The 21,754-nt window shown below is 43.8% G+C and overlaps 1 protein-coding gene across 1 annotated transcript in view; it reads left to right on the top strand.

The window, feature by feature from the left end:
* NFS1 (NFS1 cysteine desulfurase) overlaps positions 1 to 21,754 on the top strand; it is a 177,052-nt gene that overhangs the window by 122,575 nt on the left and 32,723 nt on the right. The window contains exon 12 of the mRNA XM_053695861.1: positions 6,686 to 6,775. Within this exon, the coding sequence (XP_053551836.1) occupies positions 6,686 to 6,775 (90 nt within the window). The remainder of the gene's footprint in view (positions 1 to 6,685; positions 6,776 to 21,754) is intronic.

Below are 21,754 nucleotides of genomic sequence, written 5' to 3'. Positions count from 1 at the left end.
AAGCTTCATTTGATCAGATTTGCAAAGCGGCAGCTTGGTACTCTTTGCATACATTTACTAAATTCTACCGTTTTGATGTATTTGCTTCTTCAGAAGCAGTTTTTGGTAGAAAAGTTCTTCAGGCAGCTGTTTGTTTGATTCTTCTGCTTTTGATTTAAGTTTTTTCTTTCATTTTTGAGAATAAACTTATTTTTTTGGGTTGTGGATTAATTTTTTTCAGCGGAAAATGGCTGTTTTTATTTTTACCCCTCCCTCTCTAGTAACTCTTGCGTGGAGTTCCACATCTTGGTTATTGCTATCCCATACGTCACTAGCTCATGGACTCCTACCAATTACATGAAAGAAAACATAATTTATGTAAGAACTTACCTGATAAATTCATTTCTTTCATATTGGCAAGAGTCCATGAGGCCCACCCTTTTTATGGTGGTTATGATTTTTTGTATTAAGCACAATTATTTCCAAAATTCTTTTGTTGATGCTTTCTACTCCTTTCTTTATCACCCCACTGCTTGGCTATTTGTTAAACTGAATAGTGGATGTGGTGAGGGGTGTATTTATAGGCATTTTGAGGTTTGGGAAACTTTGCCCCTCCTGGTAGGATTGTAGATCCCATACGTCACTAGCTCATGGACTCTTGCCAATATGAAAGAAATGAATTTATCAGGTAAGTTCTTACATAAATTATGTTTTTTTTATTTTTTGATAAACATATGTGCTTAATAACTTATTAAAACTTAGACAAGTCATTCCCGATAATTTAGATACTGAGTTTGAAACAGTTGGAAGACTAGATGTAAACTGCTCTCCTTTCTCAGAACATTTACTTCAGTAATATGTACAGTAGAACCCCTGTATTCGCAGATTTGGTTTCCACGGTTTCAGTTATCCACAGTTTATCATGACCTAAAAATTTTAAAGGTATATGAAACCATTTTTTTTTTCTTTCATGATTCAGATAGAGCATGCAATATTATGCATCTTTCTAATTTACTCCTATTATCAAATTTTCTTTGTTCTCTTGGTATCTTTATTTGAAAAGGTTGAAATTTAAGCTTAGGGAGCCCAGCCCATTTTTGGTTCAGCACCTGGGTAGCGCTTGCTGATTGGTGGCTAAAAGTAGCCACCAATCAGCAAGCTCTACCCAGCGTGCTGAACCAAAAATGGTACGGCTCCTAAACTTGCATTCCTGTTTTTTCAAATAAAGATACAAAGAGAACAAAGAATTTGATAATAGTAGTAAATTTGTTTCTTAAAATTGCATGCTCTATCTAAATCACAAAAGAAAAAAAAAATGGGTGTTATATCCCTTTAAATGAAAAATACATGACTCATATTTATTTGTCATCTGTACCAATGCTGGCACACGTTACTGGTATCCAGTCAGCCACTAGCATTCTCTCTTTTCGCATTTATTGCTGCATTATCCCAGTGTTGTTGTGATAATAACCCATACGTTTGCTTAATAATGGCCCCAAAGTGTAAAAGTAGTGATGCTGGCAGTTCTTCACTCCCTGATACTTGCTGATACAGGGGGGACTACTTTACGCAAATTGAAAGAAATGTTGCTAGTTTGTTAATGTGGTAAAAGACTCTTGTACTTGATCTATTTTTAGATTATTGTTTTACATTAGCCCATAAAGCAAAACTTCATTTTATTTTTGTATTAAGCTTATTTCCCAGGATGTTTTCTACTTTATAATGTTTTGCAAATTTGCAAAATCCTTTTTTTCTTTTTTTCTTTTCATGAAAAACTTTGCCATCTTAATGGGAGGAGGAGAGTCCATTGCTTCATTCATTACTTGTGAGAATTAAGAACCTGGCCACCAGGAGGAGGCAAAGACACCCCAGCCAAAGGCTCAAATACCTCTCCCACTCCCCTCATCCCCCAGTCATTCTTTGCCTTTCGTCACAGGAGGTTGGCAGAGAAGTGTCGGAAGATTGGGAGAAGCAAGTAGTCCTGTCAGCCTCTCAGTGAGAGCATGGGTGAATGTTAGAGTCCGGAGATGCAGGGAGAGTCTTTCTGCAAAACCACCCCGAAACCATCAGATTAACAGCTCCATAAGCAATCAGCGTTGACGAGTTTTGCTGCCCGCTTTTCTGCTCTCAAGTCCATGTCAGGAGCGATGCTACTACCCTGTCATACTTGAAAGGCCGTGTTCCTGTTCCATGGCGTAGATTCTGATAAAAAAGTTTAATTTATACATATATGATAACGTAAGAAGACAGGGTCACAGTGGGGCTCCTTTATCTGTATAGAATCATGGTTAATACCCTCGGAAGGGGGGTTATTGAACAGGGGGAGGGATTTGCGCATAATATTATTTATTGTGTTTTAATGCTGCGTCATGTGTGAGATGAGGCTCTGTCAACGTGTGAACAGTCAGTTTCTTAGCGAGAGATTGAAGCAGGCCCTTTTTTGGCGCGTTTTCTCTCTAGTGCAGGGGCGGTCCTGCATGGCACTCAATGTGACCGGGTGTGGCCTCTTTAACTTTCTCTTTCTTGACCGGCGGTTGTAAGAGACAAAGCGGTTTCTTTCTGGTCCGGGTCATAGGAGGTGGTGAGTTGCCCCAGCCATTGGGATATAAAGGTGCCATTTATTTTTCTATTTTAGTCTGCAATAAAAGCGCAAGCTATGGAGGACTCTAATACGTTAGAGGGTACTCCCTCTTTGATTAAAACTAATAACTGTGTATATTGTGAGGTGGTTCCGGTTGACCCGTCTGCTCAACTCCACATGCTTTGATAAAATTGCAATATCTAAAAAGAATAAGATATTTAGTATAACTGAGCCGTCCACCTCTGAGGGCAATTCTAATCCCGCGGGAGGGGCCCTTTGACCGCCAGATTTCGCTGATCAGTTGTAAACGGTGTTTTCTGTGGCCTTTAATGCCTTACCACGCCCTGCTAAGCGCAATCGAAAGGTGAAACATAGCTATCCGTCCCAGGGGTCATCTACTCCGCTGGATGTCTCTGACAGATTATCAGCTGATGAGGACGACTCCAACTCTTCGGAGGACGTTTTTTTCTGGGTCGGAATCTGCAACTTCTAGAACTCCGTCTGCAGAGGAGCCAGATTTTAAATTTAAGATGGAGCATTTGCGCTTTCTGCTGAAAGAGGTGCTTGCTACGTTGGCGGTTCCTAAACCGAAACTGCCAGAGGAACCGTCGATCCCTAAGCTAAATAGGGTTTATGAGGACAGAGTGGTGCCTCAGACCTTCCTGGTCCCCATTAAAATGGCTTATATTATTAAGAATGAATTGGAGAAACTTGGTTCTCCTTTTCCCCTTCTACTTTCTTTACAAAGCTGTTCCCCGTTCCGGACTCGCAGCTTGAGCTGTGGGGGGCCATTCCTAAGATGGATGGTGCTATCTCCACGCTCGCTAAGAGAATGGCCATTCCGCTCGAGGTTAGCTCTTCGTTCAAGGAGCCCATGGACAAAAAATTGGAGTCCATGTTGAGAAAGATGTTCCAACTCAAGGGGTTCGCTTTTCAACCAGCAGCGGCGGTCGCTGCGGTGGCTGGTGCGGCTACCTATTGATGTGATGCTCTGTCAGCTATGGTCGAAGTGGAGACTCCCCTCAAGGAGATAGATTAAAGAATTAAGGGTGGCTCATTCGTTCATCTGTGATGCAAATATGCAGATTATTCGCCTGAATGCCAACACATCAGGTTTTTCTATTTTAGCCCGTAAAGCTCTGTGGTTAAAGTCGTGGTCTGCTGACATGACTTCCAAATCTAGATTACTTTCCCTTCCATTTTAAAGGGAAGGTTCTTTTTGGTTCAGGCCTGGACTCTATCATATCCACGGTCATGGGTGGCAAGGGTGCCTTCCTGCTGCAGGATAAGAAGAATAGGCTTCGGCCCTTTCATTCGGACAAGTCTCATAGCCAGCAGCCTGCCGCAAAGACAGAGCATCCCAAGGGATCTTGGAAGTTGGCTAACTCTTGGAACAAAACCAAGCAGAGCAAGAAGCCTGCCGAGACAAAATCGGCATGAAGGGGTGGCCCCCGATCCGTCTCTGGATCGCGTTGGGGGGGGGGGCAGACTATCTCTTTTTGCGGAGGCCTGGATAAGAGACGTTCAGGACCCTTGGATTTTGGAGGTTGTAGCCCAGGGTTACAGGATAGGGTTTAAGACTCATCCACCCAGAGGCAGATTCCTCCTGTCAAATCTGTCATCAAGTCCAGAGAAGAGAAGCGCCTTCCTAGGATGTGTGAGGGATCTCTCCTCTGTCAGAGTAATCGTACCAGCGCCTCTAGCAGAAAGATAAATGCTTACCTCCACGTTCCAATCCACAAGGATCACTTCAGGTTCCTAAGGTTCGCATTCATGGACCAACACTTCCAGTTTGTGGCCCTACCGTTCGGTCTGGCGACTGCCCCAAGAGTCTTTGCGAAGATTCTGGAAGCGTTAATCGCGGTAGCGAGAGCCAGAGGTTTTGTGGTGGCTCCTTATCTGGACGATATCCTGGTCCAGGCTCCGTCCTGCAGTCTCGCGGAGGAGCACTCGAGGGCTCTTCTTTTTCTCTGATCTCACGGTTGGAAGATAAACGAAGGAAAGAGTTCCCTGTTCCCAAGCAACAGGGTGGAATTCCTGGGTACGATAATAGATTCTTGACAGATCAAAGACATTGCAAGATTGCATCCAATCTGGTGGGGATGTCATCGTCTCCTCCATGGAGGTTACCCTGTCGCAGAGATCTGCTGGTTCAGGGTCCCTTTCTACACCAAAATATCGATTCTCTGAGGCTGACTGTGTGGAGATTGAACGTCTAGTCCAGGATTTTTGGAGAGAGTGATACTGGCACAAGGTTAGGGTATCCAGGATTTTTACTTTTCTCCAGCACGGTCTGGTTAAGGGTCTTGCCTCCAGTTCCTTAAGGGGACAGGTTTCAGCGTTCTCTGTACTGTTACACAAGAAGCTAGCGGAGCTTCCTGGCATTGTCTTTTGTTCAGGCTCTGTCTAGGATCAGACCTATCTTTAGAAATTCTGCTCCTCCTTGGAACTTAAACTTAGTTCTTAAGGTCTTGCAGAGGGCTCCGTTATAGCCTATGCATGCGCTTGACATTAAGAGTCTTTCCTGGAAGGTCCTATTCCTACTGACGATTGCTTCGGCTCGCAGAGGTTCTGAGTTAGCCGCCCTGCAATGTGAGCCTCCATACCTGGTTTTTCACGCTGATAAGGCTGCTCTTCGCATTGGATTGGGGTTTCTTCCCAAGGTTGTGTCGAATCGTAACATCAATCAGGAAATAGTAGTTCATTCTTTGTGTCCTAAACCACCATTATCAAAGGAAAGGTTGCTTCATAATTTGGACGTGGTTCGGGCCTTGAAGTTTTATCTTCAGGCCACGAAGGAGTTCAGACAGACTTCATCTTTATTTGTTGTGTATTCGGGGAAGCGCAGGGGGCAGAGTGCCTCTTCACCTTCATTGTCTTTTTGGTTGAGGACCATGATCCGTCTGGCCTATGAGACAGCGGGACATAAGCCTCCTCAAAGGATTACGGCTCACTCAACTAGGGCTGTGTCCTCTTCTTGGGCCTTTAAGGACGAGGCTTCTATGGAGCAGATTTGTAAGGCGGCTACTTGGTCTTCCTTACATACTTTTGCAAAATTTTACAAATTTTATGTTTTTGCTTCGGCGGAAGCAGCTTTTGGGAGAAAGGTTCTGCAGGCTGTGGTGCTCTGTGTAGGGTCCTCCTCCTTTTGCCCTCCTTTTTTTATTCAGTCTCTAGAGCTTGGGTATTCCCACAAGTAATATATGAAGCAGTGGACTCTCCTCCCATTAAGATGGAAAACAAATTATGCTTACCTGATAATTTAATTTCCATCTGTGAGAGGAGAGTCCACTGCTCCCGCCCGTTTTTCAGGTGGGCGGACCTAAATTTAATTTAATTCTTCTGGCACCATTTATACCCTGATATTTCTCATACTGTTCCTTGTTTCCTTGTCAGAATAACTGGGGTATGAGGGTAGTGGGGGAAGTAATTGAGCCTTTGGCTGGGGTGTCTTAATAACCACAAGTAATAAATGAAGCAGTGGACTCTCCTCCCACAGATGGAAATGAAATTATCAGGTAAGCATAATTTATGTTTTTGACCATTTGCATTATACATTGAATCAAGTACAAAATGATGGGGATTATCCCCAAATAAACACTGATAAGTGTTTTAATACAATCAAGTGGATAAATCACGGCTGCAAATGCAATTTTTTTTCCTCTTAATCACTGTATGTACTGGTGACAATCAAGATTAATTTGCTGCTTCGTGTGTGTATCTTGCAATCAAAAGATTAAATCTGTGTTAGACATACTTGAGATATAAATTGCGTATATAATTTTATTTTCCACTTTTCGCCCTTCTCTTTACTAGCATTTAATTGAATCCATACAATTTAACAGTTTAGTCTTGCCTCATATTTAACTCCATTTCTGTATCTCTCGGCTTCCTTTTGTACTTTTTTTTTCCTTTTGTACTTTTATATGATCATTACTTGATATACTTGTTGGACATGACTGACTGTTTTCAAGATGTGCTAAATTCCAGCTGCACTGGAGTTGAGACTTGTTCTTAGCTCTTTCTGAATGTTTTGGATGATATGCACACCTAAATATAAATATTATTTCTCCTTAGTTCTGCCAGTTATTGTTCTTTAGGTAAAAGTGTGTTTTTGTCCTTTAGATTTGGAATTGGAAGATTCACGACAGAGGAAGAAGTTGATTACACTGTTACGAAATGTATTCAAGAAGTAAAACGACTTCGTGACATGAGGTATGCTATAATAATGATCTTTCTTGGGTTCCCTTATTTAAAAAAAAAAAAAAAAAATATATATATATATATATATATATATATATATATATATATATATATATGTGTGTGTGTGTGTTTGAAATAAATAAATAAATAAAATAGAATTAAAAAAAAAATATATATATATACTGTATATAATGAACGTATACAGCAAAGTTGTTTTCTTTCTAATGACACGATGAGTCCACGGATCATTATTAATTACTGTTTGTTCAAGCTTGGTTTCGAAATACAAACTGGAATTTAAGATTTTTTTTCCTCCCAGGGGCAGGTTCTGCCTTCAAGATTCTCTGCAGTCCAGACAAAAAGAGAGGCGTTCTTACACTTGTACGGAACCTCTCCGACTTGGGAGTGATAGTTTCTGTTCTAAAGCAGGAACGAGGTCTTAAATTCTTTTCCAATCTGTTCATGGTTCCCAAGAAGGAGGCAACCGTCAGACCAATTTTACCCATGAGTCTAATCAAGTTTCTCAGAGTGCTGTCCTTTTAAGATGGAAACTATTCGTTCCATTCTTCTTTGGGTCCAAGAGGGTCAGTTAATATGACCACAGTGGATTTAAAGGACGCTTACTTGCAGGTTCCCATCCATTAGGACCATCCAATTTTCTAAGGTTTGCCTTTTTAGACAAACTACCAGCTCGGGGATCTTCCATTCTGCCTTGCCACAGCTCCCAGAATTTTCTCAACTCTCGGATGGAAGGTGAATTTGGAAAAGAGTTTCTTAGTTCTAACTACAAGGGCAGTGTTCTTGGGATCCATAATAGACTTCTTATCCCAAAAAAAATTCTGACAGAAGTCAGGAAATCAAGGAATTTTTAATTCTTGCCTAGCACTGCAGTCCTCTCCTCGGTCTTCTGTGGCTCAGTGCATGGAGGTAATTGGGCTGATGGTAGCGGCAATGGACATCATCCCGTTCGCCCGTTTCCACCTCAGACTTCTGCAGTTAATCATGCTCTGGTAGGGGAACGGAGATTATGCGGATCTGTCTCCGCGATTAAAGCTGGGGCAGGAGACAAGGGATCTCTGCTTTGGTGGTTGTCTCAGTATCATCTCTCCCAGGGAACCTGCTTTTGCAGATCTTCCTGGGTGACTGTGACAACAGATGCCAGCCTTCTGGGATGGGGAGCAGTTTGGGGCTCTCTAAAGGCTCAGGGAACATGGACTCGGTCGGAGTCTGTTCTCTCCATAAACATTCTGGAATTGAGAACAATCTTCAATGCTCGCCTGGCCTGGCCTCAGTTACCTTCAGCCCTGTTCATCACGTTCCAGTCGGATAATATAACCTCAGTGGCTTACTCCACCCGTTAGGGAGGAACTCTGAGTTCCTTGGCCATGATAGAGGTAGCCAAGATCATTCAGTGGATGCAGACCCACAATTGCTGTCTGTTGGCGATACACATTCCAAGAGTGGACATCTGGGAGGCGGACTTCCTAAGCAGGCAGACCTTTCATCCGGGGGAGTGGGAACAACATCCGGAAGTGTTTTCCAGCCTAATTCTCAAATGGGGTCAGTCGGAATTGGATCTCATGGTTTCTTGGCAGAATGCCAAGCTTTCGTGGTACGGGTCAAGGTCTAGGTTGTACTGATAGACGCTCTGACGGTACCTTGGAATTTCAATCTCGCATACTGATTTCCTCAGTTTGCTCTTCTACCTCGGTCATTGCTCGAATCAAGCAGTAGAGGGCGTCAGTGATCCTCCTTGCACTGGCGTGGCCTCGTAGGATTTAATATGCAGACATGGTGGACATGTCATCTCTTCCACCTTGGAGACATCCTTTGACGAAGGACCTTCTAATTCAAGGACCTTTCTTTCGTCCAAATCTAGTTTCTCTGAAGCTGACTGCTTCAAGATTGAACGCTTAATTTTCTCCAAGCATGGATTTTCAGAAATGGTCATTGAGACCATGATTCAGGTTCATAAACCTGTGACATGGAAGATTTACCATAAGATGGCGTAAATATCCTGGTGTGAATCCAAGGGCTACTCTTTGAGTAGAGTTCGGATTCATAGAATTCTGTCTTTTCTCCAAGAAGTTTGGAGAAGGGATTATAGGCAAGTTCCCTAAAGGGTCAAATATCTGCCTTGTCTATTTTGTTACATAAACGTCTGGCAGACTTCCCAGACGTACAATTGTTTTGTCAGGCCTTAGTCAGGATCAGGCCCGTATTCAAATCAGTTACTCCTCCTTGGAGTCTTAATTTAATTCTTAAAGTTCTTCAAGGGGCTCAGTTTGAGCCGATGCATTCCTTAGATATTAAGTTGTTATCTTGGAAAGTTTTGTTTCTTGTCGCTATTTCATCTATTTGTAGATTTTCAGAGCTCTCTGTATTGCATAGTTTCAGACAGGAACATTAATCAGGAGTATGATTCTTCTTTTCTTGTACTAAATTAGGGTTTCTCACTAAAGTAGTTTCAGACCGGAACATTAATCAGGAGATTGTTGTTCCTTCCTTGTGTCCTAATCCTTCTTCTCAGGAGGAGCGGCTTCTACACAATCTGGACGTGGTTCGTGCTCTAAAATTCTATTTCTCCAACATAGGTGTGTCCGGTCCACGGCGTCATCCTTACTTGTGGGATATTCTCTTCCCCAACAGGAAATGGCAAAGAGCCCAGCAAAGCTGGTCACATGATCCCTCCTAGGCTCCGCCTACCCCAGTCATTCTCTTTGCCGTTGTACAGGCAACATCTCCACGGAGATGGCTTAGAGTTTTTTAGTGTTTAACTGTAGTTTTTATTATTCAATCAAGAGTTTGTTATTTTGAAATAGTGCTGGTATGTACTATTTACTCAGAAACAGAAAAGAGATGAAGATTTCTGTTTGTATGAGGAAAATGATTTTAGCAACCGTCACTAAAATCCATGGCTGTTCCACACAGGACTGTTGAGAGCAATTAACTTCAGTTGGGGGAACAGTGAGCAGTCTCTTGCTGCTTGAGGTATGACACATTCTAACAAGACGATGTAATGCTGGAAGCTGTCATTTTCCCTCTGGGATCCGGTAAGCCATGTTTATTACGATTGTAAATAAGGGCTTCAAAAAGGGCTTATTAAGACTGTAGACTTTTCTCCAACATAGGTGTGTCCGGTCCACGGCGTCATCCTTACTTGTGGGATATTCTCTTCCCCAACAGGAAATGGCAAAGAGCCCAGCAAAGCTGGTCACATGATCCCTCCTAGGCTCCGCCTACCCCAGTCATTCTCTTTGCCGTTGTACAGGCAACATCTCCACGGAGATGGCTTAGAGTTTTTTAGTGTTTAACTGTAGTTTTTATTATTCAATCAAGAGTTTGTTATTTTGAAATAGTGCTGGTATGTACTATTTACTCAGAAACAGAAAAGAGATGAAGATTTCTGTTTGTATGAGGAAAATGATTTTAGCAACCGTAACTAAAATCCATGGCTGTTCCACACAGGACTGTTGAGAGCAATTAACTTCAGTTGGGGGAACAGTGTGCAGTCTCTTGCTGCTTGAGGTATGACACATTCTAACAAGACGATGTAATGCTGGAAGCTGTCATTTTCCCTATGGGATCCGGTAAGCCATGTTTATTACGATCGTAAATAAGGGCTTCACAAGGGCTTATTAAGACTGTAGACTTTTCTGGGCTAAATCGATTCATTATTAACACATATTTAGCCTTGAGGAATCATTTTATCTGGGTATTTTGATATAATTATATCGGCAGGCACTGTATTAGACACCTTATTTCTTAGGGGCTTTCCCAAAGCATAAGCAGAGCCTCATTTTCGCGCCGGTGTGGCGCACTTGTTTTTGAGAGGCATGGCATGCAGTCGCATGTGAGAGGAGCTCTGATACTTAGAAAAGACTTTCTGAAGGCGTCATTTGGTATCGTATTCCCCTTTGGGTTTGGTTGGGTCTCAGCAAAGCAGATACCAGGGACTGTAAAGGGGTTAAAGTTTTAAAACGGCTCCGGTTCCGTTATTTTAAGGGTTAAAGCTTCCAAATTTGGTGTGCAATACTTTTAAGGCTTTAAGACACTGTGGTGAAAATTTGGTGAATTTTGAACAATTCCTTCATGTTTTTTCGCAATTGCAGTAATAAAGTGTGTTCAGTTTAAAATTTAAAGTGACAGTAACGGTTTTATTTTAAAACGTTTTTTGTACTTTCTTATCAAGTTTATGCCTGTTTAACATGTCTGAACTACCAGATAGACTGTGTTCTGAATGTGGGGAAGCCAGAATTCCTATTCATTTAAATAAATGTGATTTATGTGATAATGACAATGATGCCCAAGATGATTCCTCAAGTGAGGGGAGTAAGCATGGTACTGCATCATTCCCTCCTTCGTCTACACGAGTCTTGCCCACTCAGGAGGCCCCTAGTACATCTAGCGCGCCAATACTCCTTACTATGCAACAATTAACGGCTGTAATGGATAATTCTGTCAAAAACATTTTAGCCAAAATGAACCCTTGTCAGCGTAAGCGTGGCTGCTCTGTTTTAGTTACTGAAGAGCATGACGACGCTGATATTAATATCTCTGAAGGGCCCCTAACCCAATCTGAGGGGGCCAGGGAGGTTTTGTCTGAGGGAGAAATTACTGATTCAGGGAACATTTCTCAACAGGCTGAACCTGATGTGATTGCATTTAAATTTAAGTTGGAACATCTCCGCATTTTGCTTAAGGAGGTATTATCCACTCTGGATGATTGTGAAAAGTTGGTCATCCCAGAGAAACTATGTAAAATGGACAAGTTCCTAGAGGTGCCGGGGCTCCCAGAAGCTTTTCCTATACCCAAGCGGGTGGCGGACATTGTTAATAAAGAATGGGAAAGGCCCGGTATTCCTTTCGTCCCTCCCCCCATATTTAAAAAATTGTTTCCTATGGTCGACCCCAGAAAGGACTTATGGCAGACAGTCCCCAAGGTCGAGGGAGCGGTTTCTACTTTAAACAAACGCACCACTATACCCATAGAGGATAGTTGTGCTTTCAAAGATCCTATGGATAAAAAATTAGAAGGTTTGCTTAAAAAGATGTTTGTTCAGCAGGGTTACCTTCTACAACCAATTTCATGCATTGTCCCTGTCACTACAGCCGCATGTTTCTGGTTTGATGAACTGATAAAGGCGCTCGATAGTGATTCTCCTCCTTATGAGGAGATTATGGACAGAATCAATGCTCTTAAATTGGCTAATTCTTTCACCCTAGACGCCACTTTGCAATTGGCTAGGTTAGCGGCTAAGAATTCTGGGTTTGCTATTGTGGCGCGCAGAGCGCTTTGGTTGAAATCTTGGTCGGCTGATGCGTCTTCCAAGAACAAGCTACTAAACATTCCTTTCAAGGGGAAAACGCTGTTTGGCCCTGACTTGAAAGAGATTATCTCTGATATCACTGGGGGTAAGGGCCACGCCCTTCCTCAGGATCGGCCTTTCAAGGCAAAAAATAGACCTAATTTTCGTCCCTTTCGTAAAAACGGACCAGCCCAAAGTGCTACGTCCTCTAAGCAAGAGGGTAATACTTCTCAAGCCAAGCCAGCTTGGAGACCAATGCAAGGCTGGAACAAGGGAAAGCAGGCCAAGAAACCTGCCACTGCTACCAAGACAGCATGAAATATTGGCCCCCGATCCGGGACCGGATCTGGTGGGGGGCAGACTCTCTCTCTCTTCGCTCAGGCTTGGGCAAGAGATGTTCTGGATCCTTGGGCGCTAGAAATAGTCTCCCAGGGTTATCTTCTGGAATTCAAGGGACTTCCCCCAAGGGGGAGGTTCCACAGGTCTCAGTTGTCTTCAGACCACATAAAAAGACAGGCGTTCTTACATTGTGTAGAAGACCTGTTAAAAATGGGAGTGATTCATCCTGTTCCATTAAGAGAACAAGGGATGGGGTTCTACTCCAATCTGTTCATAGTTCCCAAAAAAGAGGGAACGTTCAGACCAATCTTAGATCTCAAGATCTTAAACAAGTTTCTCAAGGTTCCATCGTTCAAGATGGAAACCATTCGAACTATTCTTCCTTCCATCCAGGAAGGTCAATTCATGACCACGGTGGATTTAAAGGATGCGTATCTACATATTCCTATCCACAAGGAACATCATCGGTTCCTAAGGTTTGCATTCCTGGACAAACATTACCAGTTCGTGGCGCTTCCTTTCGGATTAGCCACTGCTCCAAGGATTTTCACAAAGGTACTAGGGTCCCTTCTAGCGGTGCTAAGACCAAGGGGCATTGCAGTAGTACCTTACCTGGACGACATTCTGATTCAAGCGTCGTCCCTTCCTCAAGCAAAGGCTCACACGGACATCGTCCTGGCCTTTCTCAGATCTCACGGCTGGAAAGTGAACGTGGAAAAGAGTTCTCTATCCCCGTCAACAAGGGTTCCCTTCTTGGGAACAATTATAGACTCCTTAGAAATGAGGATTTTTCTAACAGAGGCCAGAAAAACAAAACTTCTAGACTCTTGTCGGATACTTCATTCCGTTCCTCTTCCTTCCATAGCTCAGTGCATGGAAGTGATCGGGTTGATGGTAGCGGCAATGGACATAGTTCCTTTTGCGCGCATTCATCTAAGACCATTACAACTGTGCATGCTCAGTCAGTGGAATGGGGACTATACAGACTTGTCTCCAAAGATACAAGTAAATCAGAGGACCAGAGACTCACTCCGTTGGTGGCTGTCCCTGGACAACCTGTCACAAGGGATGACATTCCGCAGACCAGAGTGGGTCATTGTCACGACCGACGCCAGTCTGATGGGCTGGGGCGCGGTCTGGGGATCCCTGAAAGCTCAGGGTCTTTGGTCTCGGGAAGAATCTCTTCTACCGATAAATATTCTGGAACTGAGAGCGATATTCAATGCTCTCAAGGCTTGGCCTCAGCTAGCGAGGACCAAGTTCATACGGTTTCAATCAGACAACATGACGACTGTTGCGTACATCAACCATCAGGGGGGAACAAGGAGTTCCCTAGCGATGGAAGAAGTGACCAAAATCATTCTATGGGCGGAGTCTCACTCCTGCCACCTGTCTGCTATCCACATCCCAGGAGTGGAAAATTGGGAAGCGGATTTTCTGAGTCGTCAGACATTGCATCCGGGGGAGTGGGAACTCCATCCGGAAATCTTTGCCCAAGTCACTCAGCTGTGGGGCATTCCAGACATGGATCTAATGGCCTCTCGTCAGAACTTCAAAGTTCCTTGCTACGGGTCCAGATCCAGGGATCCCAAGGCGGCTCTAGTGGATGCACTAGTAGCACCTTGGACCTTCAAACTAGCTTATGTGTTCCCGCCGTTTCCTCTCATCCCCAGGCTGGTAGCCAGGATCAATCAGGAGAGGGCGTCGGTGATCTTGATAGCTCCTGCGTGGCCACGCAGGACTTGGTATGCAGATCTGGTGAATATGTCATCGGCTCCACCTTGGAAGCTACCTTTGAGACGAGACCTTCTTGTTCAGGGTCCGTTCGAACATCCGAATCTGGTTTCACTCCAGCTGACTGCTTGGAGATTGAACGCTTGATTTTATCGAAGCGAGGATTCTCAGATTCTGTTATCGATACTCTTGTTCAGGCCAGAAAGCCTGTAACTCGAAAGATTTACCACAAGATTTGGAAAAAATATATCTGTTGGTGTGAATCTAAAGGATTCCCTTGGGACAAGGTTAAGATTCCTAGGATTCTATCCTTCCTTCAAGAAGGATTGGAAAAAGGATTATCTGCAAGTTCCCTGAAGGGACAGATTTCCGCCTTGTCGGTGTTACTTCACAAAAAGCTGGCAGCTGTGCCAGATGTTCAAGCCTTTGTTCAGGCTCTGGTTAGAATCAAGCCTGTTTACAAACCTTTGACTCCTCCTTGGAGTCTCAATTTAGTTCTTTCAGTTCTTCAGGGGGTTCCGTTTGAACCCTTGCATTCCGTTGATATTAAATTATTATCTTGGAAAGTTTTGTTTTTGGTTGCAATTTCTTCTGCTAGAAGAGTTTCAGAATTATCTGCTCTGCAGTGTTCTCCTCCTTATCTGGTGTTCCATGCAGATAAGGTGGTTTTGCGTACTAAACCTGGTTTTCTTCCGAAAGTTGTTTCTAACAAAAACATTAACCAGGAGATTATCGTACCTTCTCTGTGTCCGAAACCAGTTTCAAAGAAGGAACGTTTGTTGCACAATTTGGATGTTGTTCGCGCTCTAAAATTCTATTTAGATGCTACAAAGGATTTTAGACAAACATCTTCCTTGTTTGTTGTTTATTCCGGTAAAAGGAGAGGTCAAAAAGCAACTTCTACCTCTCTCTCTTTTTGGATTAAAAGCATCATCAGATTGGCTTATGAGACTGCCGGACGGCAGCCTCCCGAAAGAATCACAGCTCATTCCACTAGGGCTGTGGCTTCCACATGGGCCTTCAAGAACGAGGCTTCTGTTGATCAGATATGTAGGGCAGCGACTTGGTCTTCACTGCACACTTTTACCAAATTTTACAAGTTTGATACTTTTGCTTCTTCTGAGGCTATTTTTGGGAGAAAGGTTTTGCAAGCCGTGGTGCCTTCCATTTAGGTGACCTGATTTGCTCCCTCCCTTCATCCGTGTCCTAAAGCTTTGGTATTGGTTCCCACAAGTAAGGATGACGCCGTGGACCGGACACACCAATGTTTGAGAAAACAGAATTTATGTTTACCTGATAAATTACTTTCTCCAACGGTGTGTCCGGTCCACGGCCCGCCCTGGTTTTTTTAATCAGGTCTGATATTTTATTTTCTTTAACTACAGTCACCACGGTACCATATGGTTTCTCCTATGCAAATATTCCTCCTTAACGTCGGTCGAATGACTGGGGTAGGCGGAGCCTAGGAGGGATCATGTGACCAGCTTTGCTGGGCTCTTTGCCATTTCCTGTTGGGGAAGAGAATATCCCACAAGTAAGGATGACGCCGTGGACCGGACACACCGTTGGAGAAAGTAATTTATCAGGTAAACATAAATTCTGGTTTTTTGGGCTAAATCGATTGATTATTAACACATATTTAGCCTTGAGGAATCATTTTATCTGGGTATTTTGATATAATAATATCGGCAGGCACTGTTTTAGACACCTTATTCTTTAGGGGCTTTCCCAAAGCATAGGCAGAGCCTCATTTTCGCGCCGGTGTTGCGCACTTGTTTTTGAGAGGCATGGCATGCAGTCGCATGTGAGAGGAGCTCTGATACTTAGAAAAGACTTTCTGAAGGCGTTATTTGGTATCGTATTCCCCTTGGGGCTTGGTTGGGTCTCAGCAAAGCAGATACCAGGGACTGTAAAGGGGTTAAAGTTCAAAACGGCTCCGGTTCCGTTATTTTAAGGGTTAAAGCTTCCAAATTTGGTGTGCAATACTTTTAAGGCTTTAAGACACTGTGGTGAAAATTTGGTGAATTTTGAACAATTCCTTCATGTTTTTTCGCATTTGCAGTAATAAAGTGTGTTCAGTTTAAAATTTAAAGTGACAGTAACGGTTTTATTTTAAAACGTTTTTTGTACTTGTTATCAAGTTTATGCCTGTTTAACATGTCTGAACTACCAGATAGACTGTGTTCTGAATGTGGGGAAGCCAGAATTCCTATTCATTTAAATAAATGTGATTTATGTGACAATGACAATGATGCCCAAGATGATTCCTCAAGTGAGGGGAGTAAGCATGGTACTGCATCATTCCCTCCTTCGTCTACACGAGTCTTGCCCACTCAGGAGGCCCCTAGTACATCTAGCGCGCCAATACTCCTTACTATGCAACAATTAACGGCTGTAATGGATAATTCTGTCAAAAACATTTTAGCCAAAATGAACACTTATCAGCGTAAGCGCGACTGCTCTGTTTTAGATACTGAAGAGCATGACGACGCTGATATTAATATTTCTGAAGGGCCCCTAACTCAGTCTGATGGGGCCAGGGAGGTTTTGTCTGAGGGAGAAATTACTGATTCAGGGAACATTTCTCAACAAGCTGAACCTGATGTGATTGCATTTAAGTTTAAGTTGGAACATCTCCGCATTCTGCTTAAGGAGGTATTATCCACTCTGGATGATTGTGACAAGTTGGTCATCCCAGAGAAACTATGTAAAATGGACAAGTTCCTAGAGGTGCCGGGGCTCCCAGAAGCTTTTCCTATACCCAAGCGGGTGGCGGACATTGTTAATAAAGAATGGGAAAGGCCCGGTATTCCTTTCGTCCCTCCCCCCATATTTAAAAAATTGTTTCCTATGGTCGACCCCAGAAAGGACTTATGGCAGACAGTCCCCAAGGTCGAGGGAGCGGTTTCCACTTTAAACAAACGCACCACTATACCCATAGAGGATAGTTGTGCTTTCAAAGATCCTATGGATAAAAAATTAGAAGGTTTGCTTAAAAAGATGTTTGTTCAGCAGGGTTACCTTCTACAACCAATTTCATGCATTGTCCCTGTCGCTACAGCCGCATGTTTCTGGTTCGATGAGCTGATAAAGGCGGTCGACAGTGATTCTCCTCCTTATGAGGAGATTATGGACAGAATCAATGCTCTCAAATTGGCTAATTCTTTCACCCTAGACGCCACTTTGCAATTGGCTAGGTTAGCGGCTAAGAATTCTGGGTTTGCTATTGTGGCGCGCAGAGCGCTTTGGTTGAAATCTTGGTCGGCTGATGCGTCTTCCAAGAACAAGCTACTTAACATTCCTTTCAAGGGGAAAACGCTGTTTGGCCCTGACTTGAAAGAGATTATCTCGGATATCACTGGGGGTAAGGGCCACGCCCTTCCTCAGGATCGGCCTTTCAAGGCAAAAAATAAACCTAATTTTCGTCCCTTTCGTAGAAACGGACTAGCCCAAAGTGCTACGTCCTCTAAGCAAGAGGGTAATACTTCTCAAGCCAAGCCAGCTTGGAGACCAATGCAAGGCTGGAACAAGGGAAAGCAGGCCAAGAAACCTGCTACCAAGACAGCATGAAATGTTGGCCCCCGATCCGGGACCGGATCTGGTGGGGGGCAGACTCTCTTCGCTCAGGCTTGGGCAAGAGATGTTCTGGATCCTTGGGAGCTAGAAATAGTCTCCCAAGGTTATCTTCTGGAATTCAAGGGACTTCCCCCAAGGGGGAGGTTCCACAGGTCTCAGTTGTCTTCAGACCACATAAAAAGACAGGCATTCTTACATTGTGTAGAAGACCTGTTAAAAATGGGAGTGATTCATCCCGTTCCATTAAGAGAACAAGGGATGGGGTTCTACTCCAATCTGTTTATAGTTCCCAAAAAAGAGGGAACGTTCAGACCAATCTTAGATCTCAAGATCTTAAACAAGTTTCTCAAGGTTCCATCGTTCAAGATGGAAACCATTCGAACTATTCTTCCTTCCATCCAGGAAGGTCAATTCATGACCACGGTGGATTTAAAGGATGCGTATCTACATATTCCTATCCACAAGGAACATCATCGGTTCCTGAGGTTCGCATTCCTGGACAAACATTACCAGTTTGTGGCGCTTCCTTTCGGATTAGCCACTGCTCCAAGGATTTTCACAAAGGTACTAGGGTCCCTTCTAGCTGTGCTAAGACCAAGGGGCATTGCTGTAGTACCTTACTTGGACGACATTCTGATTCAAGCGTCGTCCCTTCCTCAAGCAAAGGCTCACACGGACATTGTCCTGGCCTTTCTCAGATCTCACGGATGGAAAGTGAACGTGGAAAAGAGTTCTCTATCTCCGTCAACAAGGGTTCCCTTCTTGGGAACAATAATAGACTCCTTAGAAATGAGGATTTTTCTGACAGAGGCCAGAAAAACAAAACTTCTAGACTCTTGTCGGATACTCCATTCCGTTCCTCTTCCTTCCATAGCTCAGTGCATTGAAGTGATCGGGTTGATGGTAGCGGCAATGGACATAGTTCCTTTTGCACGCATTCATCTAAGACCATTACAACTGTGCATGCTCAGTCAGTGGAATGGGGACTATACAGACTTGTCTCTGAAGATACAAGTAAATCAGAGGACCAGAGACTCACTCCGTTGGTGGCTGTCCCTGGACAACCTGTCACGAGGGATGACATTCCGCAGACCAGAGTGGGTCATTGTCACGACCGACGCCAGTCTGATGGGCTGGGGCGCGGTCTGGGGATCCCTGAAAGCTCAGGGTCTTTGGTCTCGGGAAGAATCTCTTCTACCGATAAATATTCTGGAACTGAGAGCGATATTCAATGCTCTCAAGGCTTGGCCTCAGCTAGCGAGGGCCAAGTTCATACGGTTTCAATCAGACAACATGACAACTGTTGCGTACATCAACCATCAGGGGGGAACAAGGAGTTCCCTGGCGATGGAAGAAGTGACCAAAATCATTCTATGGGCGGAGTCTCACTCCTGCCACCTGTCTGCTATCCACATCCCAGGAGTGGAAAATTGGGAAGCGGATTTTCTGAGTCGTCAGACATTGCATCCGGGGGAGTGGGAACTCCATCCGGAAATCTTTGCCCAAGTCACTCAGCTGTGGGGCATTCCAGACATGGATCTGATGGCCTCTCGTCAGAACTTCAAAGTTCCTTGCTACGGGTCCAGATCCAGGGATCCCAAGGCGGCTCTAGTGGATGCACTAGTAGCACCTTGGACCTTCAAACTAGCTTATGTGTTCCCGCCGTTTCCTCTCATCCCCAGGCTGGTAGCCAGGATCAATCAGGAGAGGGCGTCGGTGATCTTGATAGCTCCTGCGTGGCCACGCAGGACTTGGTACGCAGATCTGGTGAATATGTCATCGGCTCCTCCTTGGAAGCTACCTTTGAGACGAGACCTTCTTGTTCAGGGTCCGTTCGAACATCCGAATCTGGTTTCACTCCAGCTGACTGCTTGGAGATTGAACGCTTGATCTTATCGAAGCGAGGATTCTCAGATTCTGTTATCGATACTCTTGTTCAGGCCAGAAAGCCTGTAACTAGAAAGATTTACCACAAAATTTGGAAAAAATATATCTGTTGGTGTGAATCTAAAGGATTCCCTTGGGACAAGGTTAGGATTCCTAGGATTCTATCCTTCCTTCAAGAAGGATTGGAAAAAGGATTATCTGCAAGTTCCCTGAAGGGACAGATTTCTGCCTTGTCTGTGTTACTTCACAAAAAGCTGGCCGCTGTGCCAGATGTTCAAGCCTTTGTTCAGGCTCTGGTTAGAATTAAGCCTGTTTACAAACCTTTGACTCCTCCTTGGAGTCTCAATTTAGTTCTTTCAGTTCTTCAGGGGGTTCCGTTTGAACCCTTGCATTCCGTTGATATTAAGTTATTATCTTGGAAAGTTTTGTTTTTAGTTGCAATTTCTTCTGCTAGAAGAGTTTCAGAATTATCTGCTCTGCAGTGTTCTCCTCCTTATCTGGTGTTCCATGCAGATAAGGTGGTTTTACGTACTAAACCTGGTTTTCTTCCAAAAGTTGTTTCTAACAAAAACATTAACCAGGAGATTATCGTACCTTCTCTGTGTCCGAAACCAGTTTCAAAGAAGGAACGTTTGTTGCACAATTTGGATGTTGTTCGCGCTCTAAAATTCTATTTAGATGCTACAAAGGATTTTAGACAAACATCTTCCTTGTTTGTTGTTTATTCCGGTAAAAGGAGAGGTCAAAAAGCAACTTCTACCTCTCTCTCTTTTTGGATTAAAAGCATCATCAGATTGGCTTACGAGACTGCCGGAAGGCAGCCTCCCGAAAGAATCACAGCTCATTCCACTAGGGCTGTGGCTTCCACATGGGCCTTCAAGAACGAGGCTTCTGTTGATCAGATATGTAGGGCAGCGACTTGGTCTTCACTGCACACTTTTACCAAATTTTACAAGTTTGATACTTTTGCTTCTTCTGAGGCTATTTTTGGGAGAAAGGTTTTGCAAGCCGTGGTGCCTTCCATTTAGGTGACCTGATTTGCTCCCTCCCTTCATCCGTGTCCTAAAGCTTTGGTATTGGTTCCCACAAGTAAGGATGACGCCGTGGACCGGACACACCTATGTTGGAGAAAACAGAATTTATGTTTACCTGATAAATTAATTTCTCCAACGGTGTGTCCGGTCCACGGCCCGCCCTGGTTTTTTAATCAGGTCTGATGATTTATTTTCTTTAACTACAGTCACCACGGTACCATATGGTTTCTCCTATGCAAATATTCCTCCTTAACGTCGGTCGAATGACTGGGGTAGGCGGAGCCTAGGAGGGATCATGTGACCAGCTTTGCTGGGCTCTTTGCCATTTCCTGTTGGGGAAGAGAATATCCCACAAGTAAGGATGACGCCGTGGACCGGACACACCGTTGGAGAAAGTAATTTATCAGGTAAACATAAATTCTGTTTTACAGGCGACTAAGGATTTTTTCAGTCTTCTGTTTAACGTACGGGACAGAAAGCTACAGCTACTTCTCTTTCTTTGTGGCTGAAGAGTATCATTTGCCTTGCCTATGAAACTGCTGGACAGCAGCCTCCCGAGGGAGTAACGGCTCTTTCTACGAGGGTTGTTTCCTCTTCCTGGGCATTCAAACTCCAGAAAGTTAGATAGTAAGGGAGTGAAATATAATTGATGAGAGCAGCCACTCTGACATTTTAAAGGGAAAGTAAAGTCAAAATTAAACTTTCATGATTCAGATAGAGCTTGCAGTTTCTTTCATACGGGTGGTGAGAGTCCACAATCCATTACGCCTTGGAATTACTCTTCTCTACCACTAGGAGATTCCCAAACCCGAAGGTGATTGAAGAATGAAGATATGCATTTGATTCTTCAGAGAGAGGGGTTTTCGGTCTATGTTGAGGCCCTGTTCCCCTTGTCAGTGCTTGTCAGAGTGATGTATATGCGGTATGGTTTGGGATTCTTTCTTCACCTCATGGCAAATTTTTCATAAACCTTCCATATTTGGTCGCAGGCACTTGTCTCTTGCCTCCCTTCTTCTATTCCTTAACATCTGCTGATATGTTTCAGTACTGTTTTGGCTTTCTGCTGCTTGTTTGCTGGTGGACAAGTGTCTATTGGCAAGTGTAATTTATTA

This window comes from Bombina bombina, chromosome 1 (assembly GCF_027579735.1).
Source record: "Bombina bombina isolate aBomBom1 chromosome 1, aBomBom1.pri, whole genome shotgun sequence".
Taxonomy (NCBI): domain Eukaryota; kingdom Metazoa; phylum Chordata; class Amphibia; order Anura; family Bombinatoridae; genus Bombina; species Bombina bombina.
This window is presented reverse-complemented; position numbering and strand designations above follow the sequence as displayed.